General features: G+C 39.4%; 3 protein-coding genes across 9 annotated transcripts; 1 reads left to right on the forward strand and 2 right to left on the reverse strand.

The window, feature by feature from the left end:
* The first annotated feature begins 5,745 nt into the window (after positions 1-5,745).
* Positions 5,746-8,429, forward strand: LOC103324601 (transcription factor bHLH112). Of its 4 annotated transcripts, none has more exons than XM_008226674.2 (7): positions 5,746-6,088; positions 6,182-6,242; positions 6,431-7,040; positions 7,138-7,266; positions 7,399-7,464; positions 7,586-7,651; positions 7,785-8,429. In XM_008226674.2, exons 1-7 carry the CDS (start codon positions 5,926-5,928, stop codon positions 7,983-7,985), a joined length of 1,296 nt encoding a protein of 431 aa, XP_008224896.2. In that variant the 5' UTR covers positions 5,746-5,925; the 3' UTR covers positions 7,986-8,429. The 4 variants fall into 4 exon arrangements, with proteins under 4 accessions (XP_008224896.2, XP_088905448.1, XP_008224894.2 ...); XM_089049322.1 differs by having other exon boundaries at positions 5,749-6,088; positions 7,586-7,645; XM_008226672.2 differs by having other exon boundaries at positions 5,779-6,242; positions 7,586-7,645.
* A 2,501-nt stretch (positions 8,430-10,930) lies between these two features.
* Positions 10,931-14,143, reverse strand: LOC103324602 (NAD(P)H dehydrogenase (quinone) FQR1-like). Of its 2 annotated transcripts, XM_089048297.1 has the most exons (5): positions 13,948-14,143; positions 13,588-13,799; positions 12,321-12,414; positions 11,527-11,789; positions 10,931-11,357 (listed from the first exon to the last, which is right to left on the reverse strand). In XM_089048297.1, the coding sequence occupies exons 3-5, from the start codon at positions 12,402-12,404 to the stop codon at positions 11,123-11,125; spliced, it is 582 nt and encodes a 193-aa protein (XP_088904423.1). In that variant the 5' UTR covers positions 12,405-12,414; positions 13,588-13,799; positions 13,948-14,143; the 3' UTR covers positions 10,931-11,122. The 2 variants fall into 2 exon arrangements, with proteins under 2 accessions (XP_088904423.1, XP_008224897.1); XM_008226675.3 differs by lacking the exon at positions 13,588-13,799 and having other exon boundaries at positions 13,948-14,142.
* A 1,909-nt stretch (positions 14,144-16,052) lies between these two features.
* Positions 16,053-20,324, reverse strand: PUB8 (plant U-box 8). Of its 3 annotated transcripts, XM_089048296.1 has the most exons (5): positions 18,944-20,324; positions 16,862-17,021; positions 16,687-16,768; positions 16,440-16,524; positions 16,053-16,289 (listed from the first exon to the last, which is right to left on the reverse strand). In XM_089048296.1, exon 1 carries the CDS (start codon positions 20,149-20,151, stop codon positions 19,006-19,008), a length of 1,146 nt encoding a protein of 381 aa, XP_088904422.1. In that variant the 5' UTR covers positions 20,152-20,324; the 3' UTR covers positions 16,053-16,289; positions 16,440-16,524; positions 16,687-16,768; positions 16,862-17,021; positions 18,944-19,005. The 3 variants fall into 3 exon arrangements, with proteins under 3 accessions (XP_088904422.1, XP_008224899.1, XP_008224898.1); XM_008226677.2 differs by having other exon boundaries at positions 16,687-17,021; XM_008226676.2 differs by lacking the exon at positions 16,053-16,289 and having other exon boundaries at positions 16,291-16,524; positions 16,687-17,021.
* Positions 20,325-26,718: the final 6,394 nt, after the last annotated feature.

Raw genomic sequence — 26,718 nt, forward strand, 5'->3', positions numbered from 1 at the left:
ACCCTAAAACACAAACTTAGATTTGAGAAGCAGCCAAATGACCTCAGATAAGGGACAAGAAACAGGAGAGAAGAACAAGTATATGTTTTTGTTTTTTTCTGGAGAAATTTATAGTCGATAAATATTTTGTTTAGTAATTATGAGATTAGAGAAAGAAACAGAAAGAGTAGGTCCAACCCATCTCTCAACTCCATTTTAGCATCATCAAATCAAACCCCTACCAAATTACTTCCTCTCTTTAAGTCCAAGTCCTTTGATCAATTACAGTTAACTTGACTAATTGTATTCAGAGAAAGTGTTTCTCTGTGTGATGTACATGTGTGATATCATACGCGGGACCCACATTTTCTTACCAGCTCTGTGAATTTAGTATGATTATTTAGTTTGGTGAATTTTAATAATTACTTTGATATTTGGGGATGTGTGTAATTAAATGCATATATATATATATATATATTGTGATTAGAGAAACCTAGGACACATTATGTAAAATGATGAGCTCTACTCTACATTTACATTATACCTAAAACTAATTAAAGATTTTAATACAAAGAAATTAAATAATTAAGGGCCCTAATTAAAGACAAAGAGCATGATGAATAAAAGATACAGAAGGATTTGCGTGAAGAGCATGAGACAAGGGCATGACCCATATATTCAATTGATGTTCCTAAACGTTAACCCACATTTTAATTAAGATGTTTTTTTTTTTCCTTTTTCATAATTAAATAAAAAGGGTTTATGAGATGTGGGGCCCAATGATGGATGACTAAAGGAATGTTTTCATCTAACATGGGACAATCATCCATGCCAAGATGTCAAGTTGTCAACCTCACACACACACACACCAAGGAAAGGGGCCAAGGGGGGAAGACCAATTTGGTGACGTTTCATATTTAGGTCAACAAAGCCAATGATTAATGACTTGTCGTTCTTTGGAATTTAGGAGAGCCTATTCTCTTTGGTGGAAAATGCATTAGAAATTAATTGAATTAGACTCTGGAAGTCAATCTCGCTTTAAAAGAGAGAGATGGCCATGGAGGGCGGGAACAAAACCTCATTTAGAATAGGATCACATTTTGGATAATGCATGAGAGAGAGAGAGAGAGAGAGAGAGAGAGAGAGTAGGTGAGGACTAATTAAAAAGATTAATTAATTAAACAGCTACTCAATCCAGATGATAAAATAACAAGTAGGAGGGCTGCACGAAAAAAGCAAGGTTTAGAGCTTTTATTTTGCACTTTAATCATTCTTCCATTGAACATGCCTTATCCCCACATCTTCAATACAATATTGCTTACTAAGAATACCATATATAATTAATGTATTGTGTTTGTGTTGTGCCTGCCTCCAAACCACTAGTCGCTGCCTTTTCTTTTCGTTTCATATATCCGGATGTCCACACGTTATTATCGTATGGATGCTATTCTAAATAATCAAAAAAGCATAAAGAGATGTAATACAAAATATATATGTAATTGAATTATTATTAGAATATTGGATGGCTCTCATCTAAATATGGTGCGTGTTTTAGTTATTAGTTTGGGGTGGTTGACTAAGGATAGATAGCCAAGCAAACACGTTTGATTTACAAAACAAATGGTCCACTCCCTTAGATTGGACTCAAATTACTTCACTTAAGGTCAACTGGTAGCCACACAAACTTGTTTTCTTTTCTTCTTTCAATTTCTCATTTTTCCCATCTTCTTCTTGTGTTTTTTCCTCCATGTTTTTCATTGGGCACACCACGTGATCCCATGGTACTATTCTAGAGTCTCTACGCATGTGATTATTTATTTATTTATATATATATTTTTTTTTTTTTTTTCATGCACACCTCAAGATGAGCTCAGCATGACAACTTCGTATAATTGCCTATATGAAATAATAATTGATCATATAATTGTATGTGTATAAAAGAATTGGGCAAGGATTAAGGGCGTATTATGATTTATAATAAACATATAAAACAGATGAATAAGTGCTAATGGACCATATACAATAAGTGCTTTGGTTTTTTTAAAAATCTTTAAGATAACCCTAAAAATGCACTAACTAATATTAATCTATTATAATTAAGAACAAACCATTTGGGGTGTGGTAGAGACTAGAGACTAGAGAGAGAGAGAGAGAGAGAGAGAGAGAGTCGCAGGTCATGACATGAGCATGAGGGTCCAAAGTGGTCATTTTCTAGAGGAAGGGAAGGAACATTTCTGAATGCAAAAGAATACAAGAAGAAAATCCAAGAGTTGGAATTGGATGGCTGTGACCTAATTTCCCTTTCTTTATCATTTAGTGGGACGTGTCTTCCCCTCAACTGCAAGCTGACTCTCTTCTCTTTCTTAACCCATTAAGCCGATTCTCTAAAACTAAAAACTGAAATCTATTTGAAATTGCTTTTACTTTCAAGTTTTTATTTTCACTTTTGTTACTTCTTCTTCTAATTCTTACTTGCGTTTTCCTCTATACTCTAGCAAAAAAATAAAATGGTTATCAAACTATTGCAAGTAAGAAAACTAATTAAAAAAATAACTATAGAAAAATAGTTTTTGAAATTAGAGATGCATAAAAATATGAAGTCTGCAAGCAGCATTACCAGTTGAATATACACTTTAAAAAAAGAGTAATGCTACACTTACAACATTTATATCCCATATTTTCATATCACCTTTATACGCATATGAAGTGGACAATCACATCAATTAAAAAGTGTCAATAAATCATAAAAGTTAAGAAAACTTTAAATTAATTTTAATTGATGTGTTGTCCACCTCATCTGCCATATAAGGTGGTATGAGAATGTGGTATACAAATGTGGTAAGAGTAGCATTATTCTTAAAAAAATAGTTTAATTTATCCTGTGGCTGGCTGAGATTAATTTTGGGAGTTTCACTAAAACACCCAAAATGGGGGTTGAAATTATAAAAAAATCCAAGCACTATTTAAACATATAAACACACCCAAAACCCATCATTACATACACTCAAAACTCATTTATAAACACACCCAAAAAGTTGACTTTGGGGTTAATTTTAGGTGTGTTTCTATATTTAAATAGTGCTTGAATTTTTTTATAAATACATGTCTAGGATTGGGTTTATTTATAAATTTGTAATTAATTTTTTCCTGGGTACAAAAATGTGAAGGAATACCACGTTTCGGATTTGAATTACACAACTTGTCTTTTTATTATTTATTTTTAAAAAGTGTATACCGCCCATGTCAGAATCCGGCTCCCACAAGGCGGTGGGTGCGGATTCGCTGTGGAAAACCGCACGATTTGGTTATTAAAATAGACGGCTGTGATTAAACGGCAGGTGGGGGAGATGGCTACGTGTCAGCCACCCGAAATGATTTGAAGGAAAACCCCTTCTCCCATTGTCGTTCTCGATCTCAAGTCTCACCCTTTGACTCTCTTTGTAGAAGCTCAGCCAGCCAAGCTCTACAGAGGCCCCACTTGACCACGCACGCGCGCCTGCTCGCCTGGGTCCCAGGTTGACCCATCTTAGCTTGCCAAATCATGATGCGCAACCAGTTAATTAATTACTAATTATTTAAATCAAGCTGCAAGGTTCTTTATAAAAGAACAAGCCGGATCGTTAATTTGATTTAAACCTTGCACTTCTCTTTATTTATCTCATATTCTAAGTTCACCTCAACTTCTAATTCAAATTTTCACAATTTTTAAGAAAACCTCATTATCTTCACGAACTAAATACGCACCCATTAGAAAAATAAAAATAAGAAACTCATCAACCTCACACCCAACACCCGACACTCTGCTATTTTGCTCATCACTAATCTAAGTTCATCTTAATCTCACATTACTTGAAGAGATAAAAACAACTGTTATCAAATGTGAGGATCTTTGTTGTTGTTGAGGATCTTTTCTATTGAAATGAACGATAATATACTAAACTTACATATACTATACGGATGCTAAGACTCTAATCCAAAACCTTGCATGAAAGAGTAAATAATCCAAACCCCCATATTAGGTCCTTTACTTTTCCGAATGATTTTAAAATGTAGTTATTATTTATTTTGCGAGAAGGTTGAGTTGAAATAGAACCAATTACATCAAATATTGACGATTTTAGTAGTCAACACAGATTTTTGATGGAATTAGAAGTCAATATTAGGTAGTGGTCCATTGTATTAAAATGTACCATCGAATTGCAAAAGAATAAAAATAAAATAAGAATTAGGCTGCGGTCCATTATAAAATGTAATTTTTTTTAAATTTAAAAAGGAAAAAACAGTGAAGCTATCTTATCTGTATACACAAGTTTGTATGATTAATTTTACACGTTTGTCGACGCTGACAAAGTTGTTAGGAAGGAACTAGGATCAGCAGAATGAATCACTGTCAAAATAGATTTGCTTCTTTACATTACTATACTAAGGAAAGCAGCTGCAGAAACTCATGGATCTGACCTAACATCCCTTTGAATTTTAATTCAATATAATAAAGTCAACCATTTTCTTAATGTTTTCGTGCAGAAATTTGAGATGGTACATCCAACGATGTCCACAGCTTTTTGAGCAAGTTGTGACTAGCGAGCAAATGTTCAAGATATATGGGCCGTAAAAGCTTGTGTTTTTGGTTAGTTGAGAATGATATCCAAATTGAAGCAACCGAGATCGTACCTGCAACTTCGCACTAATAATTGACCGACACCGGGAATATTCATTCTGTGTGGTCCTTATGAGTTTTTCTTCTTTAATTACTAGAAAATATGGGGATTCGAACTTGAATGCAATGAGTCGGACATAGTGCTCTGCACCGACACTCGTGAGTTTAAGGTAAGTGCTTGCTTCTACTTGATGCTCTGCTGCAAGTTAAGCGGATCCAAATTCGGAAATATCGATCAGACTTCGTTGTGGAAAAATTGCGCAGCAGATTAGTCAATTCATTGTCAAGTCAACTGCACATTCCCACAACTTGCTGACTTCACTGAAAGATGAGCTTAGAGCCATCTTCTTCCTCCCAAACTTGTTGGTTGGGTTGAAATTCTTATCCTTTTTGATATTTTGTGGTGATCAGATATTTTTTTTCCTTCTTCTGACTCAACTCAAGTGTTTGAACATATTGGTTTGGATGTGTCAATTACAAAGGTGGAATGGCAATTGGAAAATGAAAATGATAATAGTGAGGTGGGGGGATATCAGAAAATTTCAGAAGATACAAGCGTAACCCATAATCATCATATACGTGGTCCATGTAGTCCCCCATGGCCATGGGTCCGAAAATCTGAAGATTTATTCTGGGGATTGGACTTATGAATTATTATAATTCAAAAACTCACAACAAGTTTCAGCCGTCGGATTTCAACAAATACAATGAAGAAGTTGCAAATTATTCGTCCAAAACAGTGAGGTGTCAGTCAGATCAAACACCATCATCATCATCCCTTTATTCGTAAGTAAGAAGAATTTTTCCACACAGACATCATAAACAATAGAATAAAATAACTATATAAACCGAAAAGCAAGAGAGAAGGCATAAAAATATGGATAAACCAAGAATAATAATAATAATAATACTAAAACAAAATACTAAGCAATTTCAAAGCTAAAAGAAAATTCGATTCAGAATGCTCTCTCTCATTTGTCCAATCATCTCCCTTCAACAAAAAAAGAAAAAGAAAAAGAAATGTCAACTGGATTCCCGTAAATAATTTCCAACTTCTAGTCCGTACCCCTAACCGTTTGATATATAAATTGCAACTCTGCAAAGCTCACAACAAAACCATAATATATTTCATATTTGCTAATAGCCATAGCCTCTCTCTCTCTCTCTCTCTCTCTCTCTCTCTCTCTTATGATATATAAAACAGAGTGCTCCTACGTGAGAGTCAAAAATACTCAAGGAAGCAAGTTAAGTTAAAGATATATAATATAACTTTTGAGCTTAATAATATCATGGCGGAGGAGTTTCAGGCCGGGATTTGTGGCAGCAGCTGGTGGAACACATCGAGACACGCGCTGGTGGCGTCGCCATGTTCTGTGGGGTTTAATGATCATATGGGGAGCTTTGGCTGCCCAAACGACATGGTGGACATCAAGGCATCAAGGTCTTCTTGTGGTGAGATTAATAACTCGGTTTCTGATCATGATGATGATCATCAGCATACTGATTCTGGTAGTGTTCTGATTGATTCCACCTTGCAAATGATAGGTTTTGATCATTCATCTTCCTCGTCGTCAACACCCTCAGATTTGAACCAAGCTTTGCTCCTGTAAGTTCAATTTCAATTCTCTAGCTAAACATCCACTCCTCCTATAGTTAAAACTCATGCATGAAGATTCAACACCCTTAATTAATTTGTTGTGTTCATTACTTCAGAAAATGGAGTCAATATGTTGAACTCTAATGATATTGGGAAAGTGAATTAATATGAATTAGGTTTTTGTTTTTTTCTTGCAGAAGTCGTAGTGGTGGTGGAAGAGCTGAGAGCAATTTTCATAATTCTATGCTCCAAGAAGGTGTAGGTGTTGATGAAGATTCGTCATCTCTAATAGATGGTTTCAAGCCCATGAGTCAAGATTTTTCTTTGGACCAATTAGGCTCATCATCTTCTTCTGGCTTTCCCATAACTTCATCATCCTCAGCTGCTAATTCCTATGGCTTCCCCTCAACATTTTTGCAAAGTATATTTGATTCTGAAGTATCCCAACCCCAACCCCAACAATCACTTTTCAACAATAATCACTTTTCAAATGACTTATTGTTACCTCCTTCTCCTACTAGTTCTTGTTGGCCACCCAGATACTCTCCTAGCAGCTGCCTAAGGCCCTCAGCAGTATCACTGCCAAAGCAATTACAACCTGGTGGTGGTGGCGGCGGCGGCTTGCACTTTCCCAATAATATTAACACACCCTTCTGGAACACCCCAGCTGCCACCGCTCTAAATCATGGCAATGGAATTCGATCTAGTAATGGCCTTTTTTCCTCCTCACAATCACAACTTACAGCACCTGCCTCTTCAGCACTTGTTCATGAACACAAACCTAATTCCCACAACTTTACTACCAAGGTAATTAATTAAATTTTTAGTATTTATTATATCTATATATTTATATAGCTAGGTAGGTTATGATTTAAGGGTAATGATTTGGATGTTGAAATTTCAGGGCAACACTAATGAGGATATTCAAGACTCAAACTCAGTTGTAAAGAAAAGTGGGAGCAGCATGAGCAGCTGTGAACCTGTATTCAAAAGAGCTCGAATTGAAACACCTTCACCCTTACCGACTTTTAAGGTACGACACATCCAATCAAGCTTTTGGCAGCAGCCATCGAACGAGGAGCTTGCTTTCTCTTTGCCAAAGTGATTTTTGATGTTTCCTTTTTAATTTAATTAAAGGTTCTTTTTTTCTTTTCCTGTTGATTAGGTTCGGAAAGAGAAGCTCGGGGACCGGATTACTGCTCTCCAGCAATTGGTTTCGCCTTTCGGAAAGGTGAAGTTTTGGAGTTTTGTTTCTCTACTTTTTCAACAACAAACTTTACTAATTTGTAAAATATCAAAGGAATTATTCAAACTTACCTTCATTCCTTTTTGTTGTCTTTTTTCTTTTCCAGACTGATACAGCTTCTGTCCTTCACGAAGCTATTGAGTACATCAAATTCCTCCACGAACAAGTCAGTGTATGTTCCTTTAGTATCTTCCTCTCTCTTTTTTTTTTCCTTTCCTTTTTTGTAAACCCTAGTTTTGGAGGCTGATCTTAATTACGATTGCTAGCTAGTCGTTGAACGTTTTGTTTAATTCATGGAATTTCAGGTTTTAAGCACTCCATATATGAAAAATGGAGCCCCCATGCAACACCAACAGGGTAGTGATCATAAAATGAAGGAGGCAGAAGGAGCAAAACACGATCTAAAAAGCCGAGGACTGTGCTTGGTTCCGATTTCAAGCACCTTCCCGGTTGCTAATGAGACGACTGATTTTTGGACACCGACATTTGGAGCAACTTTCAGGTGATCAATCCATCCATCACAAGAGAAGAGGGAGAGCCAAGCTTAGGCCCAAGGGTGCCTAAGTTATCTACCAATAATATTTTAATGGAACTGGTTTTCTACAAGCCAGAGCTAATGATCCATGTAGGCTAGCAAGTGATTAATTAGTGACCATTAATGAAATTATTATGTAAAAACCCAATATTACTATTAATTATTAGTTAGAGAGGGGGGTTGGGAACAGGAACAGGTGCTAAATTTAGCGGAAGTCGACATTAGTTTAGGAAGAGTTGTTATTTGTTGTTGTTGTTGTTGTTGTTGACAATAGCTGAATTTAGCAGATGAGGGGATAAAGAGCTGCCTTTTGTTCCTGTTTATGTAATGCTGTCAGGGGTGGCACCACCCAACTACCACCTTTTATCATCTCAGAGAAGAAAAAACAGATAAATAAAAGCGATTTTACATTGTATTTGATTTGTTTATATAATTTATGTTGTTCAAGAATCAAGAACAAAAGAGAAAGATGAGTGAGTGGAGCTTATTTCATTGGCGTTTTAACTTTTTTCATTTGTTTATTATATGTTTGGAATGTAGTAGTGGGAAGTCAGAGGGCGGCCCACTGTTCCTGCTTTTAGGGCTTCTGGTCATGACTCATGTGAGAGATAGCGAGAGAGACAGAAACAGATGTGCATGCGCGAGTGCATGTATTTGCGCGTGTAAATCCATCAATAATTAACTATAATATATATATAGAGCTTCAGTTGCGAGATAAAAAGAGCCGACCGGCCACACTCATGCTGCTTGTGAGCGACCGGCTCTATCTCTCGCATATGTATTATTTTTTCCTAAAGAATAACCACATAATTCTAATTAAAGTGCACCTGAATAAGAGTAGTACGTAGCTCTATGTGCTAATTAATTTCAAGGCAATAGACTCAATTCATAGATGCATGTATATATTTGTGATGAGAAAAATATTAATCTCTCGTCAATAAGATGAGAATCAGAGTCATTTATCAAGTTGATTGTTGAATAAATGTGTTGCCAAGATTTACTATCTAACAATATGTCACTTGGGATTGCATCTCCCATCTTCAAAGGAGACTATGCTGTGGTGGTTGAAGTCGTAAAGCGAGTAGGACAAGATTATTCAAACGTCGGTACCATTGTTGAAGATGTAAAGCATCTTCAGAAACAGATTCTTGGCTATCTTTTTCAATTTACTCATAAGAAAGCAAATGGTGTTACACACCGACTTACTCGATTCAGTTTGCATAATGTAGACAGTTTTATTTGGTTTGAGGTGCCCAATGATCTTATTTAGGACACCTTATTAAGTGATTTGTTGAGTTGGAGTCAAGCGTATTGTCCTTCTCCGTTGTAATTCTTCGTTTTATCAATAAAGTTTCTCTTGTTCCTTCTAGGGTCCCTCAAAAAAAATAAAAATGTCTGACAACATAAACAAATTATGAGAAATAAAAGAACATTCACTTATATTTTGTGATGATTATCTCCAACTTCTACGACTCTACAATCAATATTATCCTTGGTGACAACTCGAACCAGCTCAGTTTGATAACTCATTTTGCTTTTTTGTGTTTATAATTACATGGAACTTCTGTCAAAGCATGGCTGCATGGGGGTGAAAGCTTTCCCCACTTTTCCCAACATAAACAGTGCGCAGCAGATGTATCATCATATATATATATATATATATATATATGTATTGTTACTTTCAGAATCATTGCTGATTTAGATTGCAAGTATATATAGCAGAAACAAATTTCCTCCATTAATACTTGGGCTGTCTAATAAGCATAAATTTTAGTCTAATCATATATCCATATACACGAGGTTAATCTGGAAATACCAAAACAAGGTTTATTGAAAGTTGCTTTGAACAAATTCTTGATCTTACTAATATGCGTGCGTGTGTGTCTATATATATATATATATATATATATATAGAGAGAGAGAGAGAGAGAGAGAGATTAATTAAGGTGGCAATTGATGAAGAGGCTAATCAAGTAATACGCAAAGCCCAAGAAGCTTAAAATTGAAGAATCCCTATAAAAGATGACTAATCATGAGAGGGAAAAAAAAGAAAGGTACTTTAATGTTTAAAATCTATTACAGATATTGGTATCTCTTGGCGCCCACTTTATTTTTATCTTTTTGTGACCTGTGAATTGATCGGCAGAAGGCTGTGATACCATACTTTGAAGCAAGCATCGGGATCAGTACCATTTGTTCCTCTCTCTCTCTCTCTCTCTCTCCCCTCTGGAGAAGTCGATGGAATTGAATTCTTTTTAGAGTATTTTTCTTAAGAGCTTTGGCGTATGTATGGAATGGTACTCTCTCGTCTCAAGTCATGGTTACTTATTTAAAAGAAGAAACATAGAAGGAATACTTAAAAGGAAAGCATCTTAGCATCATTGTGCTGTTAAGAAAGTGAATGTATGACTTCCCAGCAATTCTACAATCTTTGCTTTAATGGAATTATACTTCTTTTTCGTGTTTTGGCTAATCAATGCCAAGCTCTATTTTCGTCTTCTGCTTGACGTTTTCCAGCTTAGAAAGGCTCATTTCTTTCTGCAACTTTGAATCTTTTTTTCCACCCATTCATTCTCACATCACATATATATCAAACATAAAGCTTAAATTAATTAAGCTCTTAATCAAGTTTAAAGATCCAAGATTCAATTGGATTTATGGGCCACCTAACCATTTGGCCCACCCAAACCTTTTGGACATCGGGCTAACTGTGTCATTTGGGCTCACCTATTACGCATAAAATGGGATTTATGTGAGTATACAATAGAATGATCACAACTGGAATGTCCTTAGTTATATGATCAGATCACAAGGACCACTCATCCTGTATATATTCCACAACATTTTCCCATCAAGATGCATGAAGATGAAGCTATATGGGCAGCCACTCGTGTCTCTGATGATTTGGGCAAAGTGTATACAAACTTTGATCTTTAGTAATAGCCACTGTTTTAGTCGATATAAAACGCATTACAACAAACGTATTTGACAAAGTACATATTATTTTTTACGAAAACATGAGGTTGCAAAGTGAAACCTGGAATGGGAATTAAGAAAATAAAAAATGCGGAATAGAATGCTGGACAGCAATTGTGTACTCGATCATAATCAGACAGTTGAGCCCTTAAGCTTTTTCGCAATGCCCGCAAAGTACTTTCCCTGGTGGAAAGCTTGTTGTAGTTCTAGTTCAGAAGGCTGTCTTGTGCCATCCCCAGCGTAAGTTCCTGCACCATAGGGGCTGCCACCCTTGATCTGCTCCATCTCGAACATGCCAGCTCCAAATGAGTACCCAATAGGCACAAAGACCATTCCATGGTGAACAAGCTGAGTAATTGCTGTCAAGCTGCACAGTTTCAAGTACAACAAAAAACAGGACAAGGAAAGTCACATTACTGCAACAAAGTAGGGAAAGAATGAGAAGGAAAAAAAATTAAGAAATCCGTCTCTTTCCTTTTCTTTTGTTATGGATGAAGACACTTAACAGAAAGCAAGACTTGTTACAGAAAACTTACGCAGTAGTCTCTTGTCCACCCCCTTGAGATCCAGTGCTGTAGAAAATTCCTGCAGGCTTGCCTGCAAGTGCTTGGGTTCTCCATAAGCCTCCAGTTGAATCGAAAAATGCTTTAAATTGTGCAGCCATCATTCCAAATCTGGTAGGGAAACCGAAAAGTAACCCATCAGCCTCAGAAAGGTCATTGGGTGAAATTATAGGGACTTCACTCTTTGGTGGTGCACCCATCTTTCCAAGAACATCGTCTTGCAGTGTTTCTGCTACCTGTCAAGGGGCCAAATACATTGAATCAGGCAATCACTTTTTGTTTGTTTGTTTTTTTCCGGAGAGAAAATGATGTCCCTTTTAAGGATAAAGTCCCAATTCACTATGAAGCTGAAGATCCCAGTAAAAGAATTCCTAATATTAAGCCATTTTGATTACAAATTCAAGTCAGCTTAGCCTCAAAGCCACATGATAACGACTCTGCACAAGTATGTATTCTAGAAGCTTAGTTTCTAAACATCAAGGATCATACTGGACATTTTGAAAGAACAAGTAAATTTGGAATTAACCACAATCAGTAATGTCAGCGTCATGGCTGTGTGCCAAAATCAGTAAGGGGCGTCCATGTTTATCAAAGGGGTAAAGACGGCAAACAATTTCCCAGGATAACTTCACTATACTTTCAAACTGATATGACTTCATTGGAAAACTACATTTCAAAAGTCGTTTTCTGGCTAACAGATGCTTTCTGTAGCTTTGGTAATTTAAGGTGTCAATTCAATGAAATAAAATGAACATATCATACGGTACCTGCCATAGTTTGGCTTCTACTCCTTCCACAGATGCAGCTCCTTTTAGTATCTCTTCAGCCAGCTTCTCAACATGTCCATACATAGAATAGTAACTGTAAAATGCATAGGAGGGCTCTCAAAAATTTACTCAAATATCTACTAGTAGATAACATTTGAAAACCGTTATTTTATTGTAATAATCGGCTTGGAAACCCCCAGGAAAAAAAAATAAAATAAAATAAAATTTGTGCCTGAAATTTTTTATCACATTCTTTCGGTACATGATATATAATGGAAGGACAAAGAAAGCTCTCCTGTGAAATGGTTTACATTTTTGGGTAAAAATACAATTTCTGTAGTACCACAACAGAAAATGTTTATCATTCAATTTTGCTTGATTCCAGGATATAGTGGTAACTAGACAGTATCAACACATCAATTAGTGCACAGTGGGGGATACACAATGACCAAAAAGAGACTTAGCTTTTAATTAACTTTCCATGACAAAACATAATAGTGGTTTAAGTGTTTCACAAGAGTGTAAAATAGAAGAAATGGAGAACAGTTCAGAAGCAAATCTGCCCATTCATAAGCATACGTCTGATTATATTGGTAGGAACTAATGTGCATATCAATTTGGACAGAGAAGCAATCTCAACAATGATGCATTCTGGGACCACATAAAGCAGAAAAGCAGAGGCCTGGCATCTCTCTCTTGGTTATGATTTCAAAAGGTAGGTCAGGTATCACAATCACTTTCCTGTTGCTGCTGGTTAACAGCACAATGTCTCCTTCTACCTTAAGCCTTTCAATTTTTTTTCAATTACTAATCACTTCTTTTCAAGATATTGACGAAAAACACACGGTAACGTAAAGTTTAGACACTTGCATGCATCAATCATGAAAATCAAAGAAAGACAGGCCTCTGTCTCCCCTCTCCTCACCCCACTCCAGGCCCCCAAAAACAAGATTTAAAAAAAACTAAATTGAAAAATACCCAGAAGAATGCAAGCTAGACGCGCTTTAGGCTAGTAACTGCAACCTCACTTTTATTTGAGAGCAGATAAAAATTCAATCTTTCAACCTTTATTTCTCCCCTAATCTCTGTAGGGGATGATGAACTGAAAGCAATTGGTAGATAAGAAAACTGCAACACTTTCTACCCTAAACAGTAGTGAAACTTAGCTAATGACATCTCAATCCCACAATACAACCAAAAAGAAAAGGACTTATATGAGAGATTAAGGAAACAAATTAACACTTTCTTGTAAATTAACACTCAATACCTGGAACCTTGGCAGCTATTTACATCCAAAAGACAGAGCCTTTTAGAAGTAAAAGATCATTTACAGCTAAATGGTCCATGGATAGTTCTTCCCAATAACAAGTTAATACAAAATGCCCAGTGCAAATTTCCACACACCAACTCCAACAAAATGCCAATATTTTCAATTACTTCAGTCACAACAACTCATCCCATCGCCTCCCAAGAAGCAAACTGGATCAACCCAGAAATGATTTCACTTTTATTCATCAAAGATCATATCTTCACTTAAGCTAATGAAAGAAACAAAACCCAGAAAGCATACATGGAGAACAACTAAAAACAAGGTCCACCCAGAGAGAGAGAGAGAAAGAAGACTTACACAATGTAGACTTTGGTGGCCATTGATGGAAGAGTTTGCGTCTGTGTGTTTGTTGTGTATGCGCTTTGTGCTTTGTGCGTGTTGTGAGTGAATGAAGAGTTGACAGGAGTGCACCTTGAAGGGGACCCCTATTTATAAACGCAACATAAGCCTCAAGCTTTGTATATTTTCTAAACACTTCCTTTGATTGAATTGATTAGTCTTTGTTAATTGGAGAGCTTATTCCATCATTAGTGGATGGTGTTTTTTGACGCGTAATATATTCGGTATTGTTGATGTCATGGATTACTCTCCAAGATGTATTTCCTTATACATATAATTATTTTTCGATATTTTATTTTCTTTTGTTAGAGCATTTCATTACAAAATTTGATTTACTTTGTGTAAATATTTCAGCCGGCATTTCTGTATTTTCAAAACTCTCTCAACATTGTGATAAACATCGATAATTATCACATTTTTGTAATTAATGTAAAAACAAAATTAAGATGTCCTCAACCTCAAGTCATCTTTCTTATATGGTAATTTGGTTAACGTTGGTGTTTATTTTGGTGAAAATTCGACCCCTATTTTTACTCACGAAATTCTGTAATTTTATAATTTTCTTTATAAGTTAATATGGTGCACCAAGCCCTTTATTAAAAATTTTGCTAGTAGATTATCAAAGGTTTTTTTATTTAAAAAAGAAAAAGAAAAAGAAAAGGAAGTTGAGTTTGACCAGATGAAGCATCATAGCACAAAGCCATAGTCATGGGTGATGCATATGGTATGCATGTCACTATTGATTGTTGTGTGTGTGTGTATTGAATATAGATTTAAAGAAGAGAAGTGTGATGCATTGATTTATTATAATTTGCAGGCATCTCATGAGAGACATTTGACTTTGTAGATGCCAGTGCCACTAGTAGCAGAAGAAGAAGAAACAATTAATACTTTGCAATGAGAAGCCCAGAAGAAGATTCTTCTTCTGTTATAGATAGTTTGGATTGGAGCATTATTTATGTATGACATGCTGCTGTGCTGTGTGTACTATTCTATACGATAAAAAAATTGCTTATAAAGGTCAAGCCTCAGCCTGGAGTCCTGGACCTTGGACTTGGAGGGTTTTCTTTTCTAGTTTAAAAAAAAGCTTGAAGCCTTCTTCCTTTGATTGAATTGATTAGTCTTTGAAAATAAACGAAATGATTTTGGCATGAAAATGCAAGGAACAGAATGATGAGTCTTTGGCTTTGCTGTAAAACTTGCTCTCTCCATCTCTTTGGAGGAAACACCTGAAAAGGGCATCAATGGCTCTTGTCTTGAAGCGTGCTTTTTCTTCTTAATACCTATCAATCAATCATCCGATTCCAGGGGCTGCCCTCCTCTCCTCCCTCATCAATTTCATCCAGTTTATTACGCATTTAGAAAAACACTGCCATTATTATAATTTATAGCCCACCAAAATTATAATCATACATACAAGTCAGAGTAACTTACCCTTACGGTACCTAATATAATTGTCCAAGATATGCGCTAGCCAACAACCAAAGGAAGGAAGGAAGGAAGGAACCCCACACCAGACAGACATGAGTAGGAGAATTGAAAAATGGCTGTTGCCACTCCACAAATGGCATGCTGGACCCCCACCCCAACCCCCACCCCCTCCCATCATGTTCATATATAATATGAGATACATGATCCATCCAAGAGAGACACAGAGAGAGAGAGAGAGAGGACAGAGGAGACCAAATGTCTCATCCCATCTTTTTCATTAATTACTCAATTCATTATGAAAAACTCCATTGTACTGGAGAAGTGCCACCTGAATCTTCTACTCCATAATTATTATGGCTTTGGCTTTTTGTGGGTGTTTGTTTCTTCGTCCTTTTCCCTGTTCAGTGCTTGCTGGGGTGGTTCCACTGTTTTCACTATTCACAAGTCACAAGTCACAACCACACCATCTTTTTCTTTTTTTCTATTTTGCGTTAGGAAGAAGTTAGCTACCTGCAATAATGCAATCATTCCTTTGGTTTGGTCAACCACCAACACTGCCCCCTTAAGTCAAATGGTTCATGTGTTTGTTTGAGAATTGGCATCCAAATTGAAGAAGCAGCAAACAAATCAAGTTACCAAAAAAGTTATGGGCTGAAAATTCATATCCAACAGAAGCTCAGAATGTGCTTCTAGGTATGTGGGCCAAAAGTCCAGTGCAGGCCGGAGAGTTGTTTCATTTTCCCCAAGTGCTGCTAGATCTAACATGTCCGCTAGACTTGTGCTCAAATCTCATATAAATGACATTTACTATATAGTAAGTAAAACTAACCCAAACAAGAACACAGCACGGCATGGCATTATACGTAAATCTGCAACACAAACATACATTTCGTGTTAATTACATACTAAGCAAGTTCTGCATCATGCGTGTCATGTTGTTGTTTCCAAAATTACAACCACTACACAAAAAGCAAGCTAGTTCTACATGTAACAATTAATTATATCTATCCATTACATACATTTATTATGAATGAATGAACGAAAGAGGCCGGCAGCGACTGCTCCACCAAAGATATCTATCATTCATTATATGTTCAGCGGGCCCTGGACAAAAATATAAAACAAGGTCAACCTTGAGTAGTAGAGGCGGCTGTCCATGAAATTACAATTATTTAACAAGCTCCTATGCTCTGCTTCAAATGGAAGAAGAAAAAACATTTATCCCTGAAAGAAAATACATACAAGAATCAACTTTAAATAACCTACCAGGTACCAAGCAAACAGGGGCTGACCAAAGAGCCTTGTATTGTATCAGATAAAACCAACATCACTAGCAGAGTATCCAAATCTGAAGCAATCCCACAACTCAATACTTGATTGATCTCCTCATTCCGGAACAGTATTGGGGAAGAAGATTAAATAAAGTGGAAGGCATCCATACCTTGCACATGGATGATATTTTACATATAAAACCAATCAATTCCTCACTTTCCATTTAAGCATGCCTCAATCGAAGACCGGATATGCAAAAAGAGCCTCCATTATTGCATATGTTGGAAGTTTCCATGACATGTTTCTTCCGAGGGAAAGATCATAAAATGCTGCACTCAATTCAAATATCGACGTTTAACTGGCTATCTATTCACATAAAAGATATGCAGCTGATTTCAGCACACAGCATATTACATTAAAGCTCTAGCATGCTGAGTCACCAATCTTCAATATTGCAAGGCAACAGTATACAAGGACATTAGGTGAGCAAAAACATAAATTCAAAATTCATGGCAGCAAGTAGTCTGGGATGTTAATTACTTGAGCAACCACTTCTCATTCAACGTCATAGCAGCAGCCATAAAAAATACACATGAGAGGCCATTACAGAGAAGTTCATTGTTTGTGCCTTAAGAACCCAACAAGTCTGGCACAATAACACTCACATGCTAAAGAGACTACAATTACGTTAAATTAAAGGACCAAATACAAAATGTCTCACTAAAGAGACCCTTGAATTCAGGAGAAAAAGCAGTGGATGGAATTCCTAAAATTCAGGTACCTCTTACTCTTCACAATATACACCCCAAAACTTCTAAGTGAAATTTTCCCTTAGCATTTCAAACAGCCTCCCTACTACCACGAGTTAGGAAGATATATTATGGCTTAAGCCTACAGCAGGTCAATTTACATCATACCTCATATTTTTACGGGAACAAATTTGAAAAGAAATAAGTATTACAAAGACACAATCCATTAATATTTCTATTCCTTCAAAAACTGTTTTCACAAACAATGAAATTAGTGACAGATTGTATAACATAAAATTATGTTCATATGTGCACCAGATTGAGAGTTAGCCTGTAACCCCTCAGCGCATATTGCAATGTTAATCACATGACATATGAACCATAACTTAAAAAAAGAAAAGGCAACTGGTGGTATATGAGAGCAACACTTTATGATAGATTCCTAAGCTGCCATTGCATACTGAATATATCCATACAAGAAGTGAACAAAAATAACTAAGGAGAATCCAATGAAACTCCTATGAATTTATTTGTCCAATAAAAATTCAACTTCTTGCTCTTGTTTACGATTCATAATCAAAATATCCAAAACATAAGAATCATGTGAGACGTGAAGCATTCAAGGACTGGTCTCTTAAGTTTTTTCATTTATGCATGCATAAGAAGCTAGGATTACGTCATGTATAAGTAATTACTCTCTAAACTGAAACTGTGTTTAAGTAATAAGCATCCTAAGAAATCTTGGCCATTTATGCTCTTCAGGAATAAAGGCATGAGAATCAGCAGGACCTCTGATTGGAAATGTGAAAGCATTCCTCTGTACACACATGAAAAACATTGAGAGTTCCTGATCACCACAACCACTGACAATATATATACCCATGAAGGTTGCATGGGAAAACTTGTAAAGTACTTTCCTCGCGTAACCCTTCCTAGATCTCATCATTTCTAAAAGAATGCAATTGACCAATCTTTCCTTACTTTCTACAATCTAATCATAAACCGTTTAGGAAAATCCAATAGTAGAGATTCATCATTCATCTCCCATACGAACACTTTTTGTAACTGTTGATTTACTTGGTTCACTTTTAACACTAGTGTTTACATATGTGTATCACTGCTGGATCTAGTCGTATGGGATAAGATTTCCTACTATAAATGAACTCTCGAGTTATAAGTTCTTACAACAAAAAACATATAAGTTCGTCAATCAAGGTATTCGAAAACTAGAGTTGGCATGGAAGTATCTAAGATAGTACAGAGGATTCATTTATATGAAACCAATAAAATTCTATAAGCTGAGGCAAATTACAATTCGGATACCCATTTTGAAACGGTCATAATACAAACTTCAACAACAGAAAGCTAGCTCATCTGTGTAACCTTATTTAGAATGTACAAGAAACAAAGAACCATATCCCAACAAAAATCTAAATCATTTTTTTTTTGTACATTAACTATCCCAACAAAAGGAGAAACAATAAACCAAAAACCCAACTCACCTCCACTGATGACAACAGTTATAACCGCAAAATCGACCACTTCTCAGATTTCCACTGGCAATTCACCTCATGGAATGGTTACCACTAAGAACCTGAACCAAATTTGAAGCATTTTTTCTAATCCTTTCATTATCGTCTTCAACCAAACCCACACAAATAGCCAAAGCCCCTTCATTTCTAGCTTCCACACACATTGGTTCACTGAAAGAACACAGTGAATTCAAAGTAAGGAGCGCATATTGAACCCCCCTAGAGCTCCCATTCTCCAAAACCCTCACTAATATCCCCACACACCCATTAAACCTCTCCATCTCTTCCCTACCTTCCCTGCACTTAGCCAATAGACCCAGAACTTCGACCGCCCGTTCCAGGCCCGATTCGGCAATTCGGATCAAAATCGACACCGCCCCACATTCCACGGCCCGGCGCCGATTATCCGGGAACAAACAGATGGTGTAAAGCGCCGTAGCCGCCTCTTTCTTCTCTCGACTTTTTCCGTCCCTAAGAAGCGAAACCAGCGCCCGAATTGCATAAGGGTATGCCCCAATTGTGGCCTTATTGACCTCCACAACGGCTAAGCTCGTCAACATGGTTGCCGCCACGGCTCGGCTATTGGGGGACCCGCCTTGCAGCACCGTTACGATTCGAGCGATGGCTCCCTCGGCTACAAGACCCACTTTGTTATCGTCGTCCAAACTGACATTGAGCAGCAAAGTTAGGGCCTTTTCTTGGAGGCGTGGCTCGTCCGAGTCGACACACTTGAGGACGGCAGAGACGGCGCCTGACTCGGTGAGTTTGGCGCGAAAGGCGGAGTCGCGCTTGGAGAGGCGAGCGAGCTGGTCGAGCGAGTCGAGCTTGGACTCGAGGGTTGAAGCTCGGGAAGTGAGCGATGAGATTAGGGTTGGGGGTTGGTAGTGGCGTTGCTGGTGGTGGTGGTGGTACTGGTGGTGGTGTTGATGTTGGTGTTGTAATTTGGCAGGGGAGAGAAGGGTATAACTGGAAATCAGGCTGCGAAGGGCGTGGTTGGGGATGAGGGAAGGGTGGTCGGGAAGGGGCAATTTGGTAATAGGGCAGGTGCGGTGGCCGGCGTCAAGCCAGCGTTGGATGGAGGCCCGATCAAAGGTGTGACCCGAAGAGAGTATAACCGGGTCGGACATTATTTCGAGCGAAATCGGGCACTTGAAATCGTCCGGGAACTGAGTCGCCATTTCTCAACTCGCTCGCGTCACTCGTGAAAAATCAATGAGAAAGAAAAGGGTTTACGAGGTTTTCGTGTGCTACAGGTTGGGTGTGTTTTTGAGACTTCCAGACTTTGAGAGAGAGAAGAGAAGAGAGAGACAAACAGCGACTTTCACCACCAAATCCTAATTCTCTGAATTCTAAATACACACTTGCAGTCCAAAAAAAGAAAAAACAATTGTAATAAACTTTGTCAATTACCGTTATACCCTTCCAAAGCTTCTTTTTCTTTTCTCCTTCGGCCAAGAACGAGTTTTCACCTCATTGGCCAGCAAAAAATAAGGGTTTCCACTCCCAATTGTCGAAGATTCAAGTTAGCTGAGTTTAGTCATGATAGTGTCTCCGTTTTATTGTATTTAAGTTCGAGTCTTGTTCTCTGTAAATCATATCAGTTAACTTATAGTGATTTAGACTATCGATTGTATATATAGCAATTGACACGATATTTCATGAGAAATGACTATAATGCCCTAATAACGTAAGTTACTCTCTTTTTTTCTTATTTGGAAATTTAAGAAGAACATGAGCTGGTGTCGGTTACTTACCAAAGAGTGTCGCGTGCCTTCTTTTCAAATTTTCAAAGGGAAGAAAGTCATCATTCCCTCTCTGCTTTTTTTACTGAGAATGACCCAAAAAGGTCATGTCTTTAGCAGATGCCGCAGAGGGGTGATTTGGGAAAATCAGATTTCTGCTTCGTTTCTAACGGTTCTCTAGTTTTAATCACCGTCACGGGAAACCTCTACAGTAACCCTGGTCCGGAACAATGGAATCAATCACCAACCTTTACTTTTAACGGAATGACTTAAATGCCCCTGTTAGAGTCAATCTTGCGGGCCAAAAAATATTGCCTACTTGGAAAACACGTGTTTCCTTCTGATTATGTCACGTGAGTGAAGAGCCTCACCGGTTTCACACCAGAGATGAAGACACAGAAGCACACGGTGACTTTAACAAATCACAAATTAAGTTTGACTAATCCTCCAATTAAGTTTGACTAATCCTCCGATAGATCAATTTGAGCAAGACGTGCTAAGCAATCATACCCAATTTATTTTGTTTAAAAATCTAGTAAAAATAAATAAACCTCAAATTCCACGTCCATATGAACATAACTAAAAAAAAAAATGTGAACACTAGTAAGTCTAAACGTAATTATTTAGTAATTTAATTAATAATTTGGTTATATCTTCACGGTCGCAAAAAAAAAAAAGGAAGATATATTTCTAAGTTGAATGAGACCTAATTCGTGCTTAATTATATGTTTTTTTTTTAAAATTTTGTCATCAAGATGATCTTTGAGCTTTTTATAAGTTTTCCTTCCATATTCTATTGCAAGGTGTGCCTCGTACAAGTTATCTCACCGTTATTAAATCATCAATTGCTTAACTGCGACATTTAATTAGATTAGATTAGGGACGTCATGAGGAAAGCGACGTGCATGCATAATTAAATATTGTGCCTTGAAGATTAACCCAAACAAACTATGGATGATGCTGACTGTACACGACACATAAGATAAAAGCCTAATTAAATTTCCATCCAAGGGTAACGACAAAAATCGGTCATAATTATCAAAGCACTCATTCAAGAATCTGTTTATGTTCACAACCAACTCTAATCCATTGAATTTTAATCAAGAGGGGGAAGAAGTTTGAATGTCTCGTTGTTTTTCTTAACTTCAATATTTGATTGATCAAGTATAGAAAAACAAATCTCAACCTCCTTCCTTTTCGAGTACTTTTTTTTTTATAACTTCTTTGCTTTCATTTCTCAAAGTTTAAATTTATGGTATGTGTGGGAGCAGATATTTTCGTCTCCAATCACAGCTCGCCACGTGGAAAAGAAGATTATCTCTTTTAATTAATTAATTGAACTAGTTTATCTGGCCAATTAATTAATTGGGATAAATATCTTAATTAACATGATATTATCTTTATTTAATAAGATAATATCATTAATTAAGATATTATCCTAATAAAGAGAAGATAATGTCATTATCTCATATATTATCTCCATAAAAAGAGATAATATCATTTAATTAGATATTATCTTAGTCCGACTCGATCCCTACGAATTTGGGTAGAGAATAAACTCAAAGATATTCAGATAAACCCTAGCCCCGAGGCTCCTATAAATAGATGACTTCATTCATCATTCAAGGTACATCTAAACCTACTCCTAATACCCGAGAAAAATACCCGAAGCTCTCTCTTTCTCCCTCTCCACTCTCCATATTTTCTCCACACTACCCGCCACCACACACGGCTCCGGCCGCCCGGTTCACACCCTACATAAACACTACTCCGTACACTTTGCTTAGCTATTGTTTTCCTACAAACACTCGAACTAACTTAGGCATCGGAGGGCCTTTGGCCAACACCCCGGGTGTGGTCTATTTACTCAAATCTGTTTTACAGGAATCGAGGAAGAGAGAGAAGGAAGATCGAAGGTTGAAGGATCTAGAAGCGAATATTCTCCCGTGAGATTATTTGCACAAACATTTGGTGCTTTCATTGAGAGCACGAGTTATACTCAACGCGTGCTCAAGGAATCCGTTCCTCCTATTTTCCAATCCACCGAAGCCTTCCAAACAACCATGGTTGGAAGCAAACGCACTAGGAGCAAAACCGCCGCGGCTCGATTCGAGATGGCCCAAAGCCATTCCACCCACGATCCCACGATCGACATGGTGGCACCACCACCTCTCGCCACCGTGCCACCTACCGGACCCGCAACCGGATCTAGCAACCTCCGCGGCACTGTCGCCGAACATGGTGGACCCTCCCATCAAGGTGGGCTCGTTACCACCACCGATTTAGGCCCGATCTTGGAGCAACTTCAAGCGTTCCCTCCATTGCCTCCACACTCGACGCACGCTCTCGGGTACACGTCCAATGAAACCCTAGGTCGTGTGCAATTGGGCTCCACACGCTTATCTCCTCCCGATCCACAAAGTCAAGCAGATCTCAACCTGAGAGTTGACCAGCTAGCTCAGAGAATGGACGACCAAAATGCTCTTATGAGGCGTTCATTAATCAAATAAGCGTGGCTCAAAATCTTGGCCTTGGACAACCAGGCGAAGAGAGAAGAATAGACGAACGCGCCGGTGGGCAGCTCAACAGCACCAAGCGAGTCGAAAGCGAGCGAGCGGACAAGGATGCACAACCACGTGATCGGCTTGCGACATGTCGCAAGCATCCGCAAGCCACACACAAAGCAACGTGCGAGAAAGGCTCGCCCACGACTTGACGCGTTCGTGCTCGCTTGGGCCCGCAGGAAATGTGCTTCAAAGGCTAGGCTCCCGGAGATCAAGCCGACAATCACCGCAATGAGGATCGTGAAGATAGGCGCCCGCTGCCCACTCACAGAGAAATATTCACGAAAGGCTAGGCCCCCAGGGAGGTCAACCCGGTAACCATCGCAATGAGGATTGTGAAGAGAGGCACTCCACTGCGCTCGCCGTCAAGCTGCAGAAAATTCCTCGCAAGCGTAGTCCACCAACACGCCTCCTAGGCAACGGAGAGGACCGACCGCGCGACCAACGAGGAGGTCAATCCGCCGCCGAATCGCAAAAGTCGCCAGCGTGATCGACCAGCAATGCGCCGGAAGACGTTGAGAAGCTTGTGAATGACCGACTTCGAGACTTAAAGACTAGCGGGAACCTCGAGGATGCACTACGTAAGGAGATGGACCAGGCGATCTCTACTCCTTTCACCTGAAATCGAGCAGGCTGCTCCTCCGGCGATTCTCGGTGCGCTTCGTTTACGCATTTCAAGGGAGATTCCGATCCCGAGAGCCACCTAAAACACTTCAAAAGTGTCATGATCCTCCACAAGGCCGACGATGCACTGATGTGCAAGGCGTTCGCAATGACCTTGCGAGGAATGCTCAGACTGGTTCCACACCCTGCCATCTGGGTCGATCAACAGTTTCAAGGAGCTTGCCTATGTCTTCACTAAAGAATACACTTCTTATCGGACGATCAAGAAGAACCCAGATCATCTGTTCAACCTGCACAAGAAGTCCAATGAATCCCTGCGAGACTACATCAAGAGGTTCAAAGCGGAGAGGGCAAACATTGTAGGATGTGATGACCAAATTGCGTCCTCTGCCTTCAAGAGGGGTTGCCAACGAATGTGAGTGTATCGCGAGCTGACCATCTATCCTCGCCAAACACTGGTAGAAGTCTTCGCTATAGCAGAGCTCTACGCATTATGGGACGACGACCGGATCGCCACGAAGAAGGCTGATCAAGTAGCCGAGCAAGCCAAGAGAACGGCAAGCGTAGATCACGCCTCGGAAGGTGCTTGAGCGGAGAACTACACCAAGTTCACTATCCCGATACACGGATCCTGGCCCAAGTAAAGACATGCCTTGGTTGAAGAAACCATCGCCTTTAAAGGGAAACCCAACCAAGAAGGATACGGTGATATCTGCACATTCCATGAAGGGCATGGTCATTACACAAACGATCGTCCTGGAAAAGACACCTTGAAGATCTAGTCGAGACGGCCATTGCACGAATTCATCGCAAGGAGGGCTATCCAGCAAATCAAGGATTGTGACGCAGCTTAACGATGAACCTCAACGAAAAAGGTCATATGGATCAACACGATCCTAGCCGACTCAAAAGCCCGAATCGACCACCAGGGGCAAAGAGAAAGATCAAGCAGGCGACTCCGTCTCTTAAGCCGTCACTAGCTACCAAGTTGTGGAAGACGAACCTTTCTTCATCTTTCAATGGAAGGAAGTTCTAAGACAATGAAATACTTATCACCTCCAAGGGTACTATCCATGAAGCTCTTCACCTATCACTCGGCTCTAAGCAGGCGACCAAGCCTTCCTCACCTTCATTGAAGAACAAGTTACTTTTGATGTTACTCATGGACTCATCGACACGTCTTCGGACGTAGGCCAAACGGGTCACTATCATCGACACGTCTCCGGACGTAGGCCAAACGAGCCACACACATCGACACGTCTCGGGCGTAGGCCAAGCGGGTCATACACATCGACACGTCTTGGGCGTAGGCCAAACGGGTCACCATCATCGACACGTCTCGGGCGTAGGCCAAACGCAGGCCACACACATCGACACGTCTGCGGGCGTAGGCCAAACGGGTCATACACGCCGACCGTCCCCGGGCGTAGGCCAAACGGGCCACTATCATCGACACGTCTTGGGCGTAGACCAAACGGGTCACTCTCGCCGACACGTCTCGGGCGTAGGCCAAACGGGCCACACTCATCGACACGTCTCGGGCGTAGGCAAGGGTCATACACATCGACACGTCCCCGGGCGTAGGTCAAACGGGCCACTATCGCCGACACGTCTCGGGCGTAGGCCAAGGGTCACACATCGACACGTCTCGGGCGTAGGCCAAGCGGGCCACTATCATTGACACGTCCCCAGACGTAGGCCAAACGAGCCACTATCATCGACATGTCTCGGGCGAGACCAAGCGGGTCACACACATCGACACGCTTGGACGTAGGCCAAACGGGTCACTTTCATCGCACGTCTCCGGCGTAGGTCAAACGGGCCACTATCATCGACACGCCTCTCTGACGTAGGCCAAACGGTCACACATCGACACGTCTCGGGCGTAGGCCAAACGGGCCACTATCATTGACACGTCCCCAGACGTAGGCCAAACGAGCCACTATCATCGACATGTCTCCGGACGTAGACCAAGCGGGTCACACACATCGACACGCTTCGGATGTAGGCCAAACGGGTCACTTTCGCCGACACGCCTCTCGGACGTAGGCCAAACGGAGTCACTCTCATCGACACGTCCGGACATAGGCCAAACAGGCCACCCTCATTGACACGCTCCGGACGAGGCAAAACATGCCTCAACCTGTAAGCACTCAAGCTTCACAAGACACTATGCAAATTTAAGTTGAAAAAATAATGAAATTTCCTTAGTAAAGTGACCAACTGCCAAAGTTCAACAAAAGAAGACGATCAGTGCAAGACCAATTACTCTAAATGAGAAAGTAGACTACAAAGCTAAAAAGAGATAAAGAAGTCTTCATCTATTCCGAGACGCCACGAGATTCTGATCTGCAGCCACTTGTCGTCGATCACCACACTCTCCCTCCACCGCTCGATCCTCAACGCTCGCCCCCACCTCCTTTTGAAGGAGAAGAAATGTTGCTTCCTTTGTTTTTCCAAAGAAAGACTTGAGAAGCACCAAGATCGTGACGGATTTGGTCAACCAGACAAGAGGATGGACTTGATAGAAATTGCGTCTTTAGCATCGACACGCCGCATCCTGGCTAGATTTTTCAACCTTTGGATCAGCCGCTGAAGTTGCAGAAGGACCTTTCGTTCGGGCAGATGACTCTCTTGCTTTCCTAGCCTCCGCCAACCTCACTTCCAAAGGAATTTGCGACGTCGAATCAACTCCACGCTTGATTGCTCGTGACTCAACAGTTGAAACATGATGGTTGGATGGATGAGCAGACTGCCCAGATCGACTTCCAATCTTCGACTAGTACAAACGACTCGAATTTCAAAAAGGAGCATC

This window comes from Prunus mume, linkage group LG3 (genome assembly GCF_029339155.1).
Source record: "Prunus mume cultivar Tortuosa linkage group LG3, ASM2933915v1, whole genome shotgun sequence".
Taxonomy (NCBI): Eukaryota; Viridiplantae; Streptophyta; class Magnoliopsida; order Rosales; family Rosaceae; genus Prunus; species Prunus mume.